The sequence below is a fragment of the Stigmatopora nigra genome, chromosome 12 (genome assembly GCF_051989575.1).
Source record: "Stigmatopora nigra isolate UIUO_SnigA chromosome 12, RoL_Snig_1.1, whole genome shotgun sequence".
NCBI lineage: Eukaryota > Metazoa > Chordata > Actinopteri > Syngnathiformes > Syngnathidae > Stigmatopora > Stigmatopora nigra.
In genome coordinates, this window is record NC_135519.1 from 9071203 (window position 1) to 9087130 (window position 15928).

The 15928-nt window shown below is 41.0% G+C and overlaps 2 protein-coding genes across 4 annotated transcripts; one reads left to right on the forward strand and one right to left on the reverse strand.

Annotated features, from left to right (window-relative positions):
* The first annotated feature begins 216 nt into the window (after positions 1 to 216).
* Positions 217 to 5842, forward strand: msh6 (mutS homolog 6 (E. coli)). Its single transcript, XM_077729325.1, has 10 exons — positions 217 to 575; positions 800 to 1005; positions 1107 to 1282; positions 1396 to 3964; positions 4331 to 4605; positions 4693 to 4810; positions 4886 to 4975; positions 5044 to 5198; positions 5375 to 5574; positions 5653 to 5842. Exons 1-10 carry the CDS (start codon positions 328 to 330, stop codon positions 5732 to 5734), a joined length of 4119 nt encoding a protein of 1372 aa, XP_077585451.1. The 5' UTR covers positions 217 to 327; the 3' UTR covers positions 5735 to 5842.
* On the reverse strand, positions 5839 to 13749 carry fbxo11a (F-box protein 11a). 3 transcript variants are annotated; one of them, XM_077729327.1, is made up of 23 exons: positions 12851 to 13001; positions 12315 to 12512; positions 12032 to 12156; positions 11872 to 11953; positions 11428 to 11572; positions 10957 to 11086; positions 10446 to 10529; positions 10235 to 10367; positions 10039 to 10145; positions 9848 to 9959; positions 9658 to 9764; positions 9432 to 9569; positions 9122 to 9339; positions 8855 to 9035; positions 8646 to 8768; positions 8489 to 8574; positions 8321 to 8397; positions 8106 to 8249; positions 7858 to 7968; positions 7681 to 7788; positions 7500 to 7608; positions 7313 to 7411; positions 5839 to 7143 (listed from the first exon to the last, which is right to left on the reverse strand). In XM_077729327.1, the coding sequence occupies exons 2-23, from the start codon at positions 12349 to 12351 to the stop codon at positions 7014 to 7016; spliced, it is 2586 nt and encodes an 861-aa protein (XP_077585453.1). In that variant the 5' UTR covers positions 12352 to 12512; positions 12851 to 13001; the 3' UTR covers positions 5839 to 7013. The 3 variants fall into 3 exon arrangements, with proteins under 3 accessions (XP_077585453.1, XP_077585452.1, XP_077585454.1); XM_077729326.1 differs by lacking the exons at positions 12315 to 12512; positions 12851 to 13001 and adding an exon at positions 13387 to 13749; XM_077729328.1 differs by having other exon boundaries at positions 12315 to 12967.
* Positions 13750 to 15928: the final 2179 nt, after the last annotated feature.

Sequence of the window (15928 nt, forward strand, 5' to 3'; positions counted from 1 at the left end):
TGATTCTCTGGAATTTTTAAATGATTAATATGTGAACTTCTTTTAATTAATAATGTTTTCAGTTTATTATTTAAAGAATGTAAAAATAAAAAGTACAAATTGGAACACTAATGATGTTCTACTGCCATCTTCTGGTTATGGATGGCACGCACGATTAAAACTAAACTAGTGATGCGAGTTACTTGTCCTCGTTTATCATTGGGTGACGGTGCTCGTAGCCACACCCTCTTTAGGAAGTGCTTCTGTTTCCCGCGAACGTACAGCTACTGTTGTTTGTATCATCGGGGAACCAAGTTAGCAACTGCTAAGGACCGTTCTGGCTTATTCATGGCAAAACAAAGCTCACTTTTCAATTTCTTCACCAAATCTCCACCTCTGGTGTGCAAGTCGAAGCCCCGTGCACAGCCTGCCGAGGCCGATTTGCCGTCATCTGTCGACAAAGCCAACTCGTCTCCAAAAGAAGAGGCCAAACTACCTAGCAAATCCCCCAAAGTCAAACCAAAAAGTGTCAAAAAGAATTCGAAGGAAGGTCTCCACAAACTATTCGGTGGAAAGGAAACAACAGCCAAAGATGTGTGAGTTTATTTTTCTCATCCCAGGATCGTTTGTGTATACTTATGATGAATTCTGCATCAAACATGTCAATTATGACACTGGATCTAGAATCATACGACTATTGTTTGTTACTCACTCACTACGCATGCATTACTAATTCACATGATAAATGGCTTCCATTTAATTACGAATATAACAATATCGACGTGTAATTAGTGTTTCTGAGCGTCATTTTTACTTTCAGGACCTCCACATGCTCATTCAGCGCTGGTTCCCTCGTGTGGACAAAGCTGGAAGGGCACCCATGGTGGCCATGCATGGTGGTACCTCAACCTCTCACTGGTCAGCAGATGCGGGGGCGTGGCAGGGAACAGCGCATACATGTCCATTTTTTTGATGAACCGCCAACGCGGGGATGGGTCAGCACCAAATATGTTAGAGAGTACCAAGGTTGGCCTTTGCTTGTATTGGTCTTGACCATTGTAGAAATACTGGTTCTCCAACTAAGGCTAACCTCACTCACTGTGGGACATCTTCTCATTGTTTTCTAGGTTCTGACAGTAGTGATGCTAAAACTGGAGGGTTGTTTTTCAGCGTGAGGCCTGAATTGCGCCGTGCAATGGAGCTTGCCGACAAAGTCTTGTTTGATAGCCCAGAAAACCGATTAAAGGTGCCTATCTGCAAAGATGCTTCAGATGAAGAAGAGGATGGGGAAGAAGAAATGGAGGTGATACACATTAACAACAATTAGTTACAAACAATTACTTTAAAAAAAGAGCAGTGTTTTTGAGAATGGCCTATCAGTCTAATTGATTTTACATTTTTATTTATTATTTTCAGCTTGATAAATCTACAATAACAGATGATGAGGTCAGTGATGAAGACCAAGAAAAAGATATGGAAACAAAATCACCCAAAGTTAGTTCACTTACAACCCGCTCCAATCAAAATAAAGCCAAGCGCCGCCGCATAATCGTGGCCTCGGATAGCGAAGGATCCGATGACGAATTTAAACCAGACCAGGCCGCGAGCAGCAGCGAGGATGAAGAGGAAGAAGCCACTGTCAGTAGTGAGCTCGAAGAAGCAGAGAGTACACAAGAATCGGAAGCCGAAAGCCCGGTTAAGTCTATAAAGCGTAAACGTCTCACCGAGAAGCCGGAGAAGACAAAGCCAAAGACAACCACTACCCCTTCCAGTTCACAGAAACGAGCCCCGGCTTCCATAGCCGTCGAAACAAAGTCTCGTTTATCTGCCTTTTTGGCTCCTGACGCCTTTGAAAGTCAAGCCAATGTATCACTCACAAATGGAGAATCCACAGTTTGGGACCACGAGAAGCTGGAGTGGTTGCAGGATCATAAGAGGAAAGATAGCCAAAAGCGGAAAGTGACAGATGATGGATATGATTCTACTACGCTGTATGTACCGGAAGATTTCAGTAACAAAAATACTCCTGGTATGCGGCAGTGGTGGCTTATCAAATCCAGGATGTTTGACACTGTGATTTTCTACAAGGTGGGCAAATTCTATGAACTCTACCACATGGATGCTGTGATAGGAGTCAATGAGCTCGGACTGACTTTTATGAAAGGCGCATGGGCACACTCTGGTTTTCCAGAGATTGGTTTTGCACGCTTCTCCAGCGTGCTGGTCCAGAAGGGCTACAAGGTGGCACGTGTTGAGCAAACAGAAACCCCAGAGATGATGGAAGCACGATGTAAGACCCTGCTCAAGCCCACCAAGTTTGACCGCGTTGTGAAGAGAGAAGTATGCAGGATCCTGACGCCAGGCACGCAGACCTACAGTGTGTTGGATGGTACTCCTGCTGAGACACAGAGCAAGTTTTTGCTAAGTTTAAAGGAGACATGTAAAGACGAAGGAAAGGGCGGGTCTTGCCGCATGTATGGTGTGTGCTTTGTAGATACCTCTGTGGGATTCTTTCACGTTGGCCAGTTTCCGGATGACAGGCACTGTTCTCGTCTACGCACTTTGATAGCACGCTTTGCACCTGCTGAAGTGCTCTTTGAGAAGGGGAACCCATCTATTGAAACGCGTAAAATACTTAAAGCTTCTCTGTCGTCGGCACAGCAGGAGGGGCTCAATTCAAGCACTCAGTTCTGGGATGCTCAGAAGACTCTGAAAACCCTTTCAGAGGAAGACTACTTTCAATCGCAGAAGGCTAATGGTCAGAAAAGAGAGGATGAGCATCTACCATCTGTTCTTCAAAAAATGACATCCGACACCGATTCACTCGGTCTAACGCCCAAGGTGGGCTACGAGCTGGCGTTGTCGTCGTTGGGTGGGTGTATCTTCTACTTGAAGAAGTGTCTAGTAGACCAGGAACTGCTTTCCATGGCCAATTTTGAGGAATACATCCCTGTTGATGTTGAAATGGAGAAGGCCGTCGGACAGGAGAGTTTCTTTGCTCAGACGCGTCAGCGCATGGTCTTGGATGGAGTGACCTTTGCAAACTTAGAGATCTTCCAAAATGGCTCTGGAGGCACTGAGGGAACGCTTCTAGAGCTCCTCGACACCTGCTCCAGCCCTTTCGGAAAGCGGTTGCTCAAGCAGTGGCTCTGTGCTCCGCTCTGTAACCCCACATCTATCAGGGACAGGCTGGATGCCTTGGAAGATCTGATGGCCGCCCAAGCCCAAGTTTCGGAAGTTTCCGACCTGCTCAAGAAGCTTCCAGATTTGGAGCGTCTTTTGAGTAAAATTCATAGTATTGGCACACCCTCAAGGGGTCAGGACCACCCAGACAGCCGGGCGGTTCTCTACGAGGAGGTCACTTACAGCAAAAGAAAAATAGCAGACTTTCTCTCAGCTCTCGAAGGTTTCCAAACAATGCAGGATATCATCAATGTCTTTGCGTCAGTAACTGTGGACTTTCAATCCACGTTGTTGCAAAAAGTGGTCAGCCTTGAGGGTGACGGCGGGGGTCTCTTTCCTGATCTCTCTACTGAACTTACTCGCTGGAAAACAGCTTTCGACCATAACAAAGCTCGAACCACCGGTGTCATAAACCCAAAGGAGGGATTCGACCCAGACTACGACGAGGCTCTTGTCGGTCTGCAAAATTGCGAGCGAAAACTGCAAGATTATCTGGACAGACAGAAAAAGAGAATTGGCTGTAAAAACATGGCATACTGGGGCACGGGGCGAAATCGGTTTCAGATGGAGGTGCCAGATAGCATCTCTGAGAGGAATATTCCAGAAGAATATGATGTGAAGTCGACTAAAAAAGGTTGGAAGCGTTATGTGACAAAGGAGTCTGAGCAGATGTTTTATGAGTTGCAAGGATTTGAGGAGAAGAGAGACGCTGCCCTGAAAGACTGCATGAGGAGGCTATTCTTCAACTTTGACAAGAACTACAGCAACTGGAAGACGGCAGTCGAGTGCATGGCTGTGCTCGGTATTAACATTTCTTTTTGTTTTGTTTAATATCCACTGTACCATAGGGACATCGGCGACAATTTCACATATATGTTCCATTAAGACAAAATACATTAGGCTTAAAATCGTATGGATCTACATTGAATGTTACAGAACAACCGGAAAGTTGTGCTTTTCTTACCCATCATAAATACTTTTGACTCAAAACTTCTTCATATAGAGATGTTCATAATATTAAGGCAATGATATATACGAGGAAAAACATAATTATAACGTATAAATTCCCTTTATCAGACAGATTTATCTTCTTAAATTGGATTTGAAGTTGGATTGCTCTGTGAGATGGTTTTACTCTTAGTCTAACATTGTAATAATTTCTTTTCAGATGTTCTGTTAGCTTTAACACGTTACAGCCAAGGAGGAGATGGACCAATGGCTAGGCCAGAGATTATTCTCCCAGATGGCGATCAGCAAGTTGCACCCTTTCTTCATCTTGTGGGTTCTCGTCACCCATGTGTTACCAAGACCCTCTTTGGTGATGACTTCATCCCCAATGACATCTACATCGGGCAACAGGAAGATGACGAGCAAAAAAGTCATGCTTCCTGTGTCCTCGTCACAGGACCCAATATGGGTGGGAAATCCACGCTCATGAGACAGGTGAGTACCCCGTGGGTACATATATGATGATGATGGTGTAATTCTAATTACAGTTTACTCATTAAACTGTCTTATATTTCTGCGTAGTGTGGTCTTGTGATTGTCCTCGCTCAGCTGGGGTGCTTCATTCCTGCCGAAAGTCTGCGCTTCACCCCGGTTGATCGAGTCTTCACTCGTCTGGGTGCCTCGGATCGGATTATGGCGGGTAAAGTAGTAGCTAAACATGAGATTTTTTCCATGCTTTTGCTCTCTCGTCGTTAAATCATCTGGTCCTCTGTAGGAGAAAGCACCTTTTTCGTTGAGTTGAGCGAGACGGCGTGTATTCTGCACCATGCCACGAAACACTCGCTTGTGCTTCTGGATGAATTAGGTAAGCATTTATTTACTTGTTGCGGTGAATTTGTTTTGTCTAATTATTCAGTTGCAAACTGTGGGCAGGAAGAGGCACGGCTACATATGACGGGACCGCCATAGCGTGTGCTGTTGTGAAGGAGCTTGCCGAAAAGATTTGCTGCCGCACACTCTTTTCCACACACTACCACTCCCTGGTGGAGGATTATGCCAAAAATCCTGCTGTCCGCCTTGGCCACATGGTATGATATTTGCAACCTTTAGTTTTTGAGTCTATTTCTACGGTAGCACAATATGGAAAAATGTACTGGGAAAAAAATAACACTGGAAAGCCGAAAACAATCAAATAATCTTATAATGTTGCATGCTGTTTGTATCCAGGGTGATCTATATGTGTTTTGATACATGCTATTTTCAGGCATGCATGGTGGAAAATGAATGTGAGGATCCAAGCCAAGAGACCATCACATTCCTCTACAAGTTCATCTCAGGAGCATGTCCCAAGAGCTATGGCTTCAATGCCGCCCGACTTGCCAGCCTACCCGAAAATGTTATTCAGTCAGGGCACAAAAAGGCCAGAGAGTTTGAGAAGAGCACCATGGGCCTTGGACTTTTCAAGTATGTTCTCAGTGTCTTCATTATGTATTTATTTATTCGCTCATTTGTCTTAACGTCTTTTCTCTACATGTACTACAGGAAGCTGTGCCAGTTTGCCGAAGACACCAGCCAGGACAAGTCCCATTTTGCCGCACTTGTTGATATGATCCAAACAATGTAGTTTGGAAACAACTTTTCTGTAATTTTTTTCATACTGTCATACTTTGTCGACTGTGAATGGCTTGTTGGCATTTTTTTAGTTGGAGGAGAAAAAATCAACACGTATTTTTTTGTGATCTAATAAAGTTTATTAAAAAAGAAAAAAGGACAAATGTTCACCTAGGAAATTAAACCCTTTTAATTCAAGCTAGCGCCTACATAACGATTATTGAATACTTCACAATATATTAAGTCTAGGTGTTATGATACATGCATACATTTCAGTCTGAATTAGAACCCACAATCACCAGTACACATGAATTGGGGAGGGATAATGAAATAATAGTGCTGTATGTAAATACTGGTCTCAGCTCTTGGGTTTTCCTGCAACATTGACAAATCCGGGTGAGATAACTGAAAAGTATTTCACAAGACCTGCGACTTAGTCCGATAGAAACAACTAGGCGATTAAAGTACAAAGTGGAACAATAAGCCTGTGGACAGGTAAATACTCCTAAATTCATTGCAGAAGGTTTCAAATTAACCAGCTATGTCCAGCTGTGAAAGAGCTGACCTAATTTCATAAAGTGTCTTTTCTATAAATACACAAAGAGAACAGTTCATTGGGAAGAAATGCATGCATTTATGAAGTGAAGTCAAACAAGTCTTGTCAAAGTACGAGTCAGTCTCTGTAGGTTGCAAATAAGCCAATGTTGCAGGAGAAACTTTAGTGTTTCCCTCTCAGTTCTCTTTCACAGAAAGAAGTTAGATACTGCGACATGAGTATAATTACAGCGATTCAGGGGTATAATAAAACAAATAACACATTTAATAAAATAAGGACATTCAAGTACAGTAAGGTTTTTGCATGAAAATACAAAACTACACAAAAAAGCATTAAAATCAAATGAACAGTTGAGGGGTGGAAGTGCTAGTTCAGATATTCTCATACACATTGTATGAGGAGCTCGGTCACCAAGTGATGGAAGCATAGTGGCCTTTCGGGCCTTTTATTCCATCGGATCGTCTCTGCCACGTTGGACGTGGCTGCATTTTCTCTCCAGCATGAGCCATTTTGCTGGTTTGCAGTTTTTTTTCCCATTGGCATCTCCCTGTTTTACAAAATAAAAAAAGGAACAAAAAGAAGAAAGGCTAGGCTTTTTTTTTTTTTACATCCAGGTCTTTTTTTTCCACCTTATTGTAAATGCTCTGTGAGAGTCTGTATTTGAATTTGGGTTTCCTCATTTGTGGTCCCGAGCATCCGTTACTGCTGAGGTCTCACTGGGCTTGTGGTCTAAGGCTCAGTTGTGCTGCAGCGTGTTGGATTCTATAGGAGGCGCTGAGTCGTAGAGGGTGTCTGTGTCATGCGTCGGCTCTCCGGCTAACGTGCACGGATTTGACAGTGTTCCTGCCCCGCAGTCACAAAAGAACCTGCAGGCAATGTAGGCAGGAACATGACAATCACTTTAAATGGATGAAAGAAACTTGTGACAAATAAATATATATATATATATATATGTACCTTCTTAAGTTATCACATTATCAGCTATATTTAATACAAAGTTGTCTCAATACGAAAAAGCTGTTCACAAACACTCACCTATCGTGTCTGATGAACTCCACGTCGTGTCCCTGGTGGCACTTTTTGATGCAGTTCACACAGATGGCATTGCGGTCTGTTGTATTACAGGTGTGGCACCTGTGGCGAGCCAAATGGGAGCCGTGAAAAGTCAACAAAACAGAAAGAGCAGGTGACATTGTCATCTGCTTCTCAAACATGGAATTACCTGTAAAAATCGTGCATTGGATAGCTGGTGTAACTTGAAATCTTGTACAGGCACTGACCTCGACTCACAGCCTTTTCAATTGCATCCTGATTGTTCAAAATTTTGTTGTCTGCGGGGGAGAAAATATTGCAGTAGTCATTTAATAGTCGCTATTCAAAGTATAGCAGTCCGAGGCTAATACCTTTCATTGTAACGTTGACACCAGATGCAAGAAAAAGCCCTCCGAAGCGATTGTTAAAGATCTGATTGCCCTCTAAAGTGGCTGTGGCATGATTGGTAATTTCAATACCTGGTGAAGACAAATATGCCTTTCTTCACTCTCAAGTCTAGATGAAAGATTCCAGCTTGACTGACTGACCTGCAGCAAAACCGTCAAATATTCGATTTTTCCTCAAGACGGGATGACTGTTGGTGCTGATGAGGACGCCTGCTTGGGCATTCCTGAAGATGTCATTTTCCTCTAGTAAACCTTGGAGAAAGAAAAAAGTCGTAATGTAATAAAACCAAAGAAAGATGATGTTCCTCCGCAATTTCAATAGGCATTTGCTACAGGAAAAAATAATAAAGGTTTCACTGCATGTAATACTTTCATTTCAACATAGTTACCTCGTCCTCCATTAAATATGCAGATTCCACCATCTCTCCCATCATGAATTTTATTTCTTCGCAGGGTGGGGTTGCTGTCGGTCTTAATCCACACTCCCGCCATAGCATTGTCAAAGATTTCATTGTCCTCAATAAAGCCCAGGCCTGCCATATACACAATTTCAATTTTTAGGAAAATTGGGATTGAGTCAAAAGGGAAGAAGTTGACATCACACCTGAGTTGTAAACCAATATGCCGCCATTCTGACCACCCCATATCTTGTTCCGCCTGATCTTGGGATTGCTGCCAGTTCTGAAGAAAAGGCAATGAACAATATAAGTAAAAATAAATTCACAAGACCAAATGAACCCAAGTAGGCTGAAACCTTCATCATCAAACAAACCTTATTTGAACTCCGGAATACATGTGATTGTAAATGTCATTGTCTTCCAAAACACCGTGGCCATTGTCATAAAAATAGACACCAACCTGAAGGAATCAAAGATAATCCATCTTCTTTAGAAAATCACCAACCTTCTAAAGCACAATTGAAATCATACCTGCTTGCCGCTGTGTATCCTGTTCCTGCGCAGTACCGGCGTGCTGCCTGTCGTGACCCAGACTCCAGCCAGTGTATTGCTGTACACCTCATTTTCTTCAATTACACCTTGTCCTTTCTCATGCTGTGTAGCACAAAGAAGAAAACCACAAAGCATTTTAAAAAAAAAAAAATCTACTTGAAAATATTCTCTCTTAATCTATGTCATACCACATAAATGCCACCGTGCTGGCCATCGTGGATCTTGTTGTGTCTGACAATAGGGCAGCTATTTGTCCTGATCTGTATCCCGGCCAATGCATTCCCATAGATGTCATTTCCTTCAATGAGACCGCGGCCATCACCAAAAATATACACGCCGCCTTGGTTTCCGTTGAATATAGCGTTTCCCCTGTACGAAAGCACAAAATATTACATATAAATGTAACAAAATACTACATATGTAAACCAATTTTGCAGTGAGGGAGCCATACAGACCTTATTGTGGGGTCGCTATTAGACGTGATCCACACACCGGCAAAGTTATTTGCATAGATCTTATTTTCAATAAACTGTCCTCGGCCCTTTTCATGCACGTAGATGCCCCCCGTTTGGCCATGATGGATTTCACAGCGCACCACTGTCGGGTTGGCGTACGCCTTCACCTCAAAACCAGCGATGCGGTTCCTATGGATGTTGCAACTCTCAAAGTAACCCTGGAAACCAAAAAACTGAACTTAGACAACCAGCATTGTATATGCCAGGAGAACACCCCTTACAAGATGCTGTTTCAAACAGTTCCATTTACCATGCCATGGTCGAACGTAAAGACACCGACGTCTCTGCCGTGGTGAATGTGGTTTCTTCTGATGATTGGGTTACCATGATTTTTTACCCATATGCCAGCGAGAGCGTTGTTTGAGATCTCATTGTCCTCATATATTCCCTAGAAAAGCTTATTCTCAGACTACTTGTCTTGGGAATATGTCAAACAAAAATCCAAAAAATAAAAAACAAGTGAAAATCCATGGTACCTGCGCATGGTCCGTGATGTAAAGCCCGACATTTTCACAGTCACTGATGTTGCAGTGCTTAATGGTGGGACAAGCTCCCTGGCCACTAACACACACAGCTGACCCCACTGAAATAGCAGAATAAACATCGATTGACACTAACATAATAAAAATCCTTGAAGACGTGTAAAGTAGGAAGACGTTTCCTTACCTGTGCATGTGCTGCGTATGATGCAGTGGTCAATAATTGGACTGCAGTTGACCGTAATCTCCAAGCAATGGTGTGCATTATGATGCTGGGCGGATTTATCATCAGGATTAAACTGAAGTGGACACAAGGGGCAATGATGATCACATTGTCTTAGGAATTTGAGAACAACAATAACAAAAATAAAATCCTACCCTTATGGTCATGTATCCTACATACGCGTCTTCTGAGCCTTCCATGAAGACAAACGTGGAGTCTCTGGTATTCTCAATTATAACTTTCTCTGCCACTTTTCCAGGAGCTACAAACAAGAAAAAAAAGGTCAAACAACAGTGTTGACTTACCAACAAAAACAAAAAAATAAGAGAATGAGAAAGGAAAGACATATACCAGCGCCAATCATTGTGATCGGTGACTCAATATAGATCCATTCATCTGTGTAAATGCCAGTGTGAACAAATATGAGGCCATCAAAGTGAGGCTCCTGGCCCCCACCGAGGGCATCCTCTATGGTGTCGTAGTACTTAGGAGGGGAAAAAAAACAACTAAAATTAATACATAGGTAAGGACCTTGAACAAAAAAGGAAGGGACGTCACTTACAAACATGTTATCTCTCCCTTTGTACCTTGCAGGATTACTGTAGAAATGTTCTGCAAAACCTGGCTTAACGTGCGCGCCTTTGTACTGTAGACACACCATAACACCATTAGCCATTTTAAACACAACAAACATATTATTCGATATCTGACTGTATTGAGATAAATGGTTGTAGTGAAACTATGGTGAAAATATCTTAATACAGGACAAGAGTGACAAAATGTTTTAAGATAGGAGTGAAAAAAGAGAGTTATCCTTTTGTTATCAATATGCTCCTTTTGTGCTTGCTGAGCTGCATGCACTAAATTGCACTTACACTTAAAAGCTTTCTAACTTTAGCTGCAATGAATGGGTCAAACCTTTCCTGACAGCTTCAGTCAAAATAGTTAAAATTGTAAATGTTCAGATGATGTGATTGTAGTCCCAGTTTGGCTGCGCATGTCAAAACTAAATATATTGTCATCAAAGCAGTAAGATTAAGATGATTTGGAAAGTGTATGAAATGACAACATACCAGCTGCTGAAAACTTTCCTTCCAAGGATTTGGCTGCTCATATTCCTCTGGGTTAATTTGGTAGAACTTTCCTGCCTCTGGGTGCATCATAGGTCGTGTATACTCAAAAACATCCATGTACAGTCTTTTCCTAAAACAAGATGCATAATTTCTTAAAACCATTTAACCTGCAGTATATGGTTGCAAAGTAAACTTGTGTGAGAAAAGTACCTTGTCATACAAATGCAACATTTTAAGAGTGCACTATTACAGTATCTAGACAACATATACAGGCTATACACACTCTGGACATAAAACTGTCAATTTTAGTATCCTGACAGTAACAGTGCGGCAATTCATGACAGAAACACATGTGCAACTATTATTAAAACATGAACACATCCTTGTAAGTATTCCCCTAGAACTCTTTATGACCAGAAAATTCTGTTTAAAAAGGCATTGAACTAATGTAACACTCCATGAGAGACCTACCAGAGGATAGGGTCGTTTGCCAGCTCGCTGAAGCGCTTGCACACAAGTGCAGAGTGGCACAAATCTTGTTCCAGTAGATAGGAGAAGATCTTTAGCACAACCTCGTCCGGAAGTTTCTCTTGCAAATACTGTTCTGCTGGGGCTGCTGAAAAGAGTAATGTAAAAAAAAAAAAAGTTAATATGTTTGGAGTGAAGAGCTAGAAGCATGCATACGCTTTTTTTAAGTTATATTTCGTGCTTTAGTCTTTACAACAACCTTTCAGTCTCATTCACACCTACAAACAAATTAGTTTTATATAAATGTTTTTATTGGTGAGAGGAAACTGGTGGTGGCAGTAAAAATCCACACAGGAGTTTGGAAAACTTGCAGAGGTCTTGGCTAGATCTATCAAGTGCAGATCCTAGTCACCCACACTAAAACAAGACTTCAATGTGTATAGTTACATGGTATATCTTGGCATTTTCCTGAAACCCTGGGTCGCTTGGGTCGGTGTCCAAAGTTTTCTGTGGTTGAGGTGGAAGCACCCTATGAGAAGAACATGTCAAGTTTTTAGCAGATAAATGTGCACTTACAGTGTGCACATAGTAATTTTGTCGGTATTACCTCCATGTTTGTCTTTGTCGGACACACGGTTCTCTTGGGGAGAGACTTTCTTCTAAGTTGGTATGGACTATTCTGAGCTCCTGGACCAGATTCTTCTGCAACCATATCTGCAGGAGCGTCCTCATCTGGTAATAATAGAAATGAAATCCAGTGAAACTAGTCAAATGCATGTTATGAATATGAACTTACTAAACAGCTCTGAGGTATATACAGCTCCCATTTTTCTGTAAATCTACAGCAATAAAGTAACGACTCTAGTGAAGGAACAATGAAATGTAATTACCTACTCTGTATGCCCCAGAAACGAATACAGATCCCATCAAGAAGGGGGTTCAATCAAGCCTAAATGGAGCATTCACCCAGAGCTATACACAGCAAGCAATGATGAGGTTGTTAGCTTGAGATGCAAAGCCTTTCTGCTTGTTGCTCTGGTTGCAAAGATGACTCTCCCAGGCTACTGTGCCAGTAACCACCACAAACACTGTAACAATCGGGTCAATTTTAGGAAGCTACAAATTGCAAAGACGACCATGGAAAAGCAACCCTGATACGAATTTTAATGGGTAATAAATGTCCTTCAATATATTTCATGAGCACACATTATAGCAACAGTCTAGCAGCGATGACGTTAAATATCGACTTGCACTTTATTGCTATATAACTATAAATCCCAAAATGCACAGTTGATCTCCATTGATCGTATTTCATTCTATAGCAAAACACACTTGAAAGCATAAGCAGCTAATGTTTACGTTTAACAGTCGCAGCACGTTCTTTCCAACATAACACAATTTACGTAAGTGCAAATTAAAATCAAACCATAGTAGTTATTCCAGAGCTGTATATTCCTTATTTGACAAGCAAGGGTTTGATGCGAAACACCTGGGCACAACAAGCTAACCAAACATGCTAAAAATAGCTTCTGGTCCAGCTTGGTTGAGTGAGTCTGCTACGACAACCACTTTGTGTACCATTTCCTACGTTTGTCACTCGTAAAACAAGCAACCTCCGCTTTGAGATCGTCATTTCACCATCACAACAAACGTTGGACGGTGAGAAAACACACAAGTCAACATCTGCAAGACCAGTAAAGTGAAATAAATGCCCACGCACTGCAAAAAAATACAGCAAAACAAAGCGCGGCCTGGAAACATAAAATCCTCGGCGTTTCCTGACAACACAAGCCGATGCAGGCGGTTGCATTGACTACCTCTTGTTTCAACCACTGACATCCCATACATCTGAAAGAATACTGACAAATACACCATTTCAATCGAATAAATGCACTTTGAAATAAGTACCAAGAGGGTGAATGCTCAACGCTATATTTACTCTGGCTATTATTGAGGTTATACCTCTTTCCTGGTGATTCCTCTCCGGCTGCACCGGGCGCGGCCTCGAGACTCGCCTTGGTCTTCTGTTCACGGCTCTGACGGAGTTCATTTGGGGTGTTGTTAATGGGGAAGAAATGTCGAAGCCTTCACAGAAGAAGAGGCGACGTCGAACGCAACGTCTATGCCTCTCCCAGGAGCATTGCAAGATCTGTCATATTCCGCAGTGGGCTCCAGAAAATCGCACGGCGGTCGGGTTACTCCCGGTCCCCTGCGTTGGTGTTACGTCTCGGCCTTACCACTGAGGCAGGAGGAGCCATAACAGACGAGCACCGTCGGCCAGGAATCAGTCGCATCACATGGGACAACCTCTCCCCGTCACATGGTCCTCTCACGTCCAGCCCAAACAGTCAATTCAGATTGCGCCAACTCCAGCAAGCATTCACCTTTGGAAGTAAGATGCCTTGCTCAACGCTTTGTGATTATTGTAGACTTCACCGGACACTATTTGCCACATAGTTTCTATAGTTTTTCTATGTAGGAGTGCAGAGAAATGTATTTTTTTTCGCTGAATTGAATTGAATGGTTTTTTTGTCATTACACGAGTACAGTGAGATTTCAAGCGAAGTGCACAAATAACAAAAAACAAATAGACAAATACATCATCAATAATTATTATAGAAACAATAAATAAAAAGTCACAAATAAATGAGTATTCAACATAATAAGTAGTGTGCCTATAATTCTACCCAAGTATTTGTAGGTCTTCACGCAGGCATACGTATGAACATACGCATGCTTTACAATGATTTTGTTTCCACAGAGCGCAGAGAAATGTATATTTTTTGCTGAATTGAATTGAATACAATGCTTTTATTGTTATTGCACAAGTACAATGAGATTTAAATATTCACCACGAAGTACACAAATAAAAACAACAAACTAAATGAAAAATTAATAATCAATAAATAATAAAGAAACTATCGATAAATAAGTCACAAATAAATGAGTAGTCAACATAATTAGTGTGCCTTTAATTCTACTAAACTATATAGTATCGGTCCTTCCAGGTGTACCTAAAAATATGGCCGGGTTTGCGTCACTGAACCTGTGAAGAGCATGAAGACAGATTTTCGATGGAACTAACTGTACAATACACCGCTGCTTTTACTGTAGTATTGAATATAACAGCCTAGAAATGACAGGCAGACTTTGAAGATTATTTCAGTCATAAAATTGTTGTCACTTGTGTTTTTTTTGGTACTCTCTCATTGTTGTTAACTCAGAATCATAAGACATGATTGTTGAAGATTAGTTGTTCCATTTACAAAAATGTGATTTTGCACTGTAAGTGACAGGACTGAGATGCATTTAAATACATTTTATAATGTTAAGAATCCTTTCCCCCTTAAATGAATCAAGTAAAGTTAGTAAAAGGCTTGTGTTGATGGTTAGTTGTCCTAATGGTGGTGCTCTAGAGCTTGAATGGATGAATGTCAGTGCGCCTAAAAGCACCCACAATACTGTCGTATATAAGAACAATATTAAGGCCATTTGTATGCAGTTGTGTAAAAAAATGTAACTTGACTTCTATATTAATATTTGGCTACTTATTTGTGCGTATTTTGCTTTATTTCTTACTTCAATTGTGCTGTTTTTCATTTCTTTGTGTTTTCACTTAAATTCCTTTTAAACACTGGCCCACAAGTCTGTTTTACACTTTTGCAAGGGACATTATTGTGTATGTGTTAATGCCAAATGTTCATAAATTAGATCAAGCGTGATTGCTGCATCTAATAATTGAATGCATTATTTTTAACGTCTCCTTTAAAGGAGTTTTTTTCTCTATTTTAATGAGTGGAATTCAATTTTAAATACAATATAAATCGTTACTCTATGATTACAATAAAAGAGATCATGCACAATTAAAAAGCACTGTTATTGCTGTATATAATTCTATATTAAAGAAAATATGCAACTAGTTTACTTTTATATATAATAACATTATTTCCCCACTAGATGTCACCTCTCACCTCTGACCAGCTGTTAATAGTAAATCCAGTGTCAGTTCATACCAACATTGTATTTGTCACTTCACATTGCCTCCACTCACAGATCAGAGATATAATTGTGATTGTTGCATAACATTCTATTACTTTAATGGGTATCCATTATGAAAGCATTTTCTATCCTGTGCTAAAATTACATGTCTCTTCAATTACCATATAAATAGTGCCTTTTTTAATCCAATACTTTTTGTCTGTTTTATTTTGTCCTGTCTCTATTATTATGATTATTTCTGGTAATAATAACACCCATGACACCCCAAGTCCAATGATCAATACATTATCTTTTAAGTTTTGTCCCTATAAAATATAGATACTTACACACAATTACACAAAGTGCCAACGAGTAAGTAGAGCACTAAAGAAAAACATATTAAAGGGTTTTGTGAGTTTTATTTTTACCATCCTTTTCATCTTAGCTTCTCTTACATTCTGCGTCCATTCTCCTTTCATTTCCTAGCCATTGGATGGGATGACTACAATTAAGTGATCGTGGAAAA

Excerpts from the sequence above, each read along its gene's own strand:
- msh6 (XM_077729325.1), top strand. The coding sequence starts at position 328 with ATGGCAAAACAAAGCTCACTTTTCAATTTCTTCACCAAATCTCCACCT. Across the intron at positions 1,006-1,106 it reads ATATGTTAGAGAGTACCAAG|GTTCTGACAGTAGTGATGCT; the intron begins GTTGGCCTTTGC and ends ATTGTTTTCTAG. Across the intron at positions 5,199-5,374 it reads CTGTCCGCCTTGGCCACATG|GCATGCATGGTGGAAAATGA; the intron begins GTATGATATTTG and ends TGCTATTTTCAG.
- fbxo11a (XM_077729326.1), bottom strand. The coding sequence starts at position 13,474 with ATGAACTCCGTCAGAGCCGTGAACAGAAGACCAAGGCGAGTCTCGAGG. Across the intron at positions 9,036-9,121 it reads AATAGCGACCCCACAATAAG|GGGAAACGCTATATTCAACG; the intron begins GTCTGTATGGCT and ends GCTTTCGTACAG. Across the intron at positions 7,144-7,312 it reads GAGTTCATCAGACACGATAG|GTTCTTTTGTGACTGCGGGG; the intron begins GTGAGTGTTTGT and ends CATTGCCTGCAG.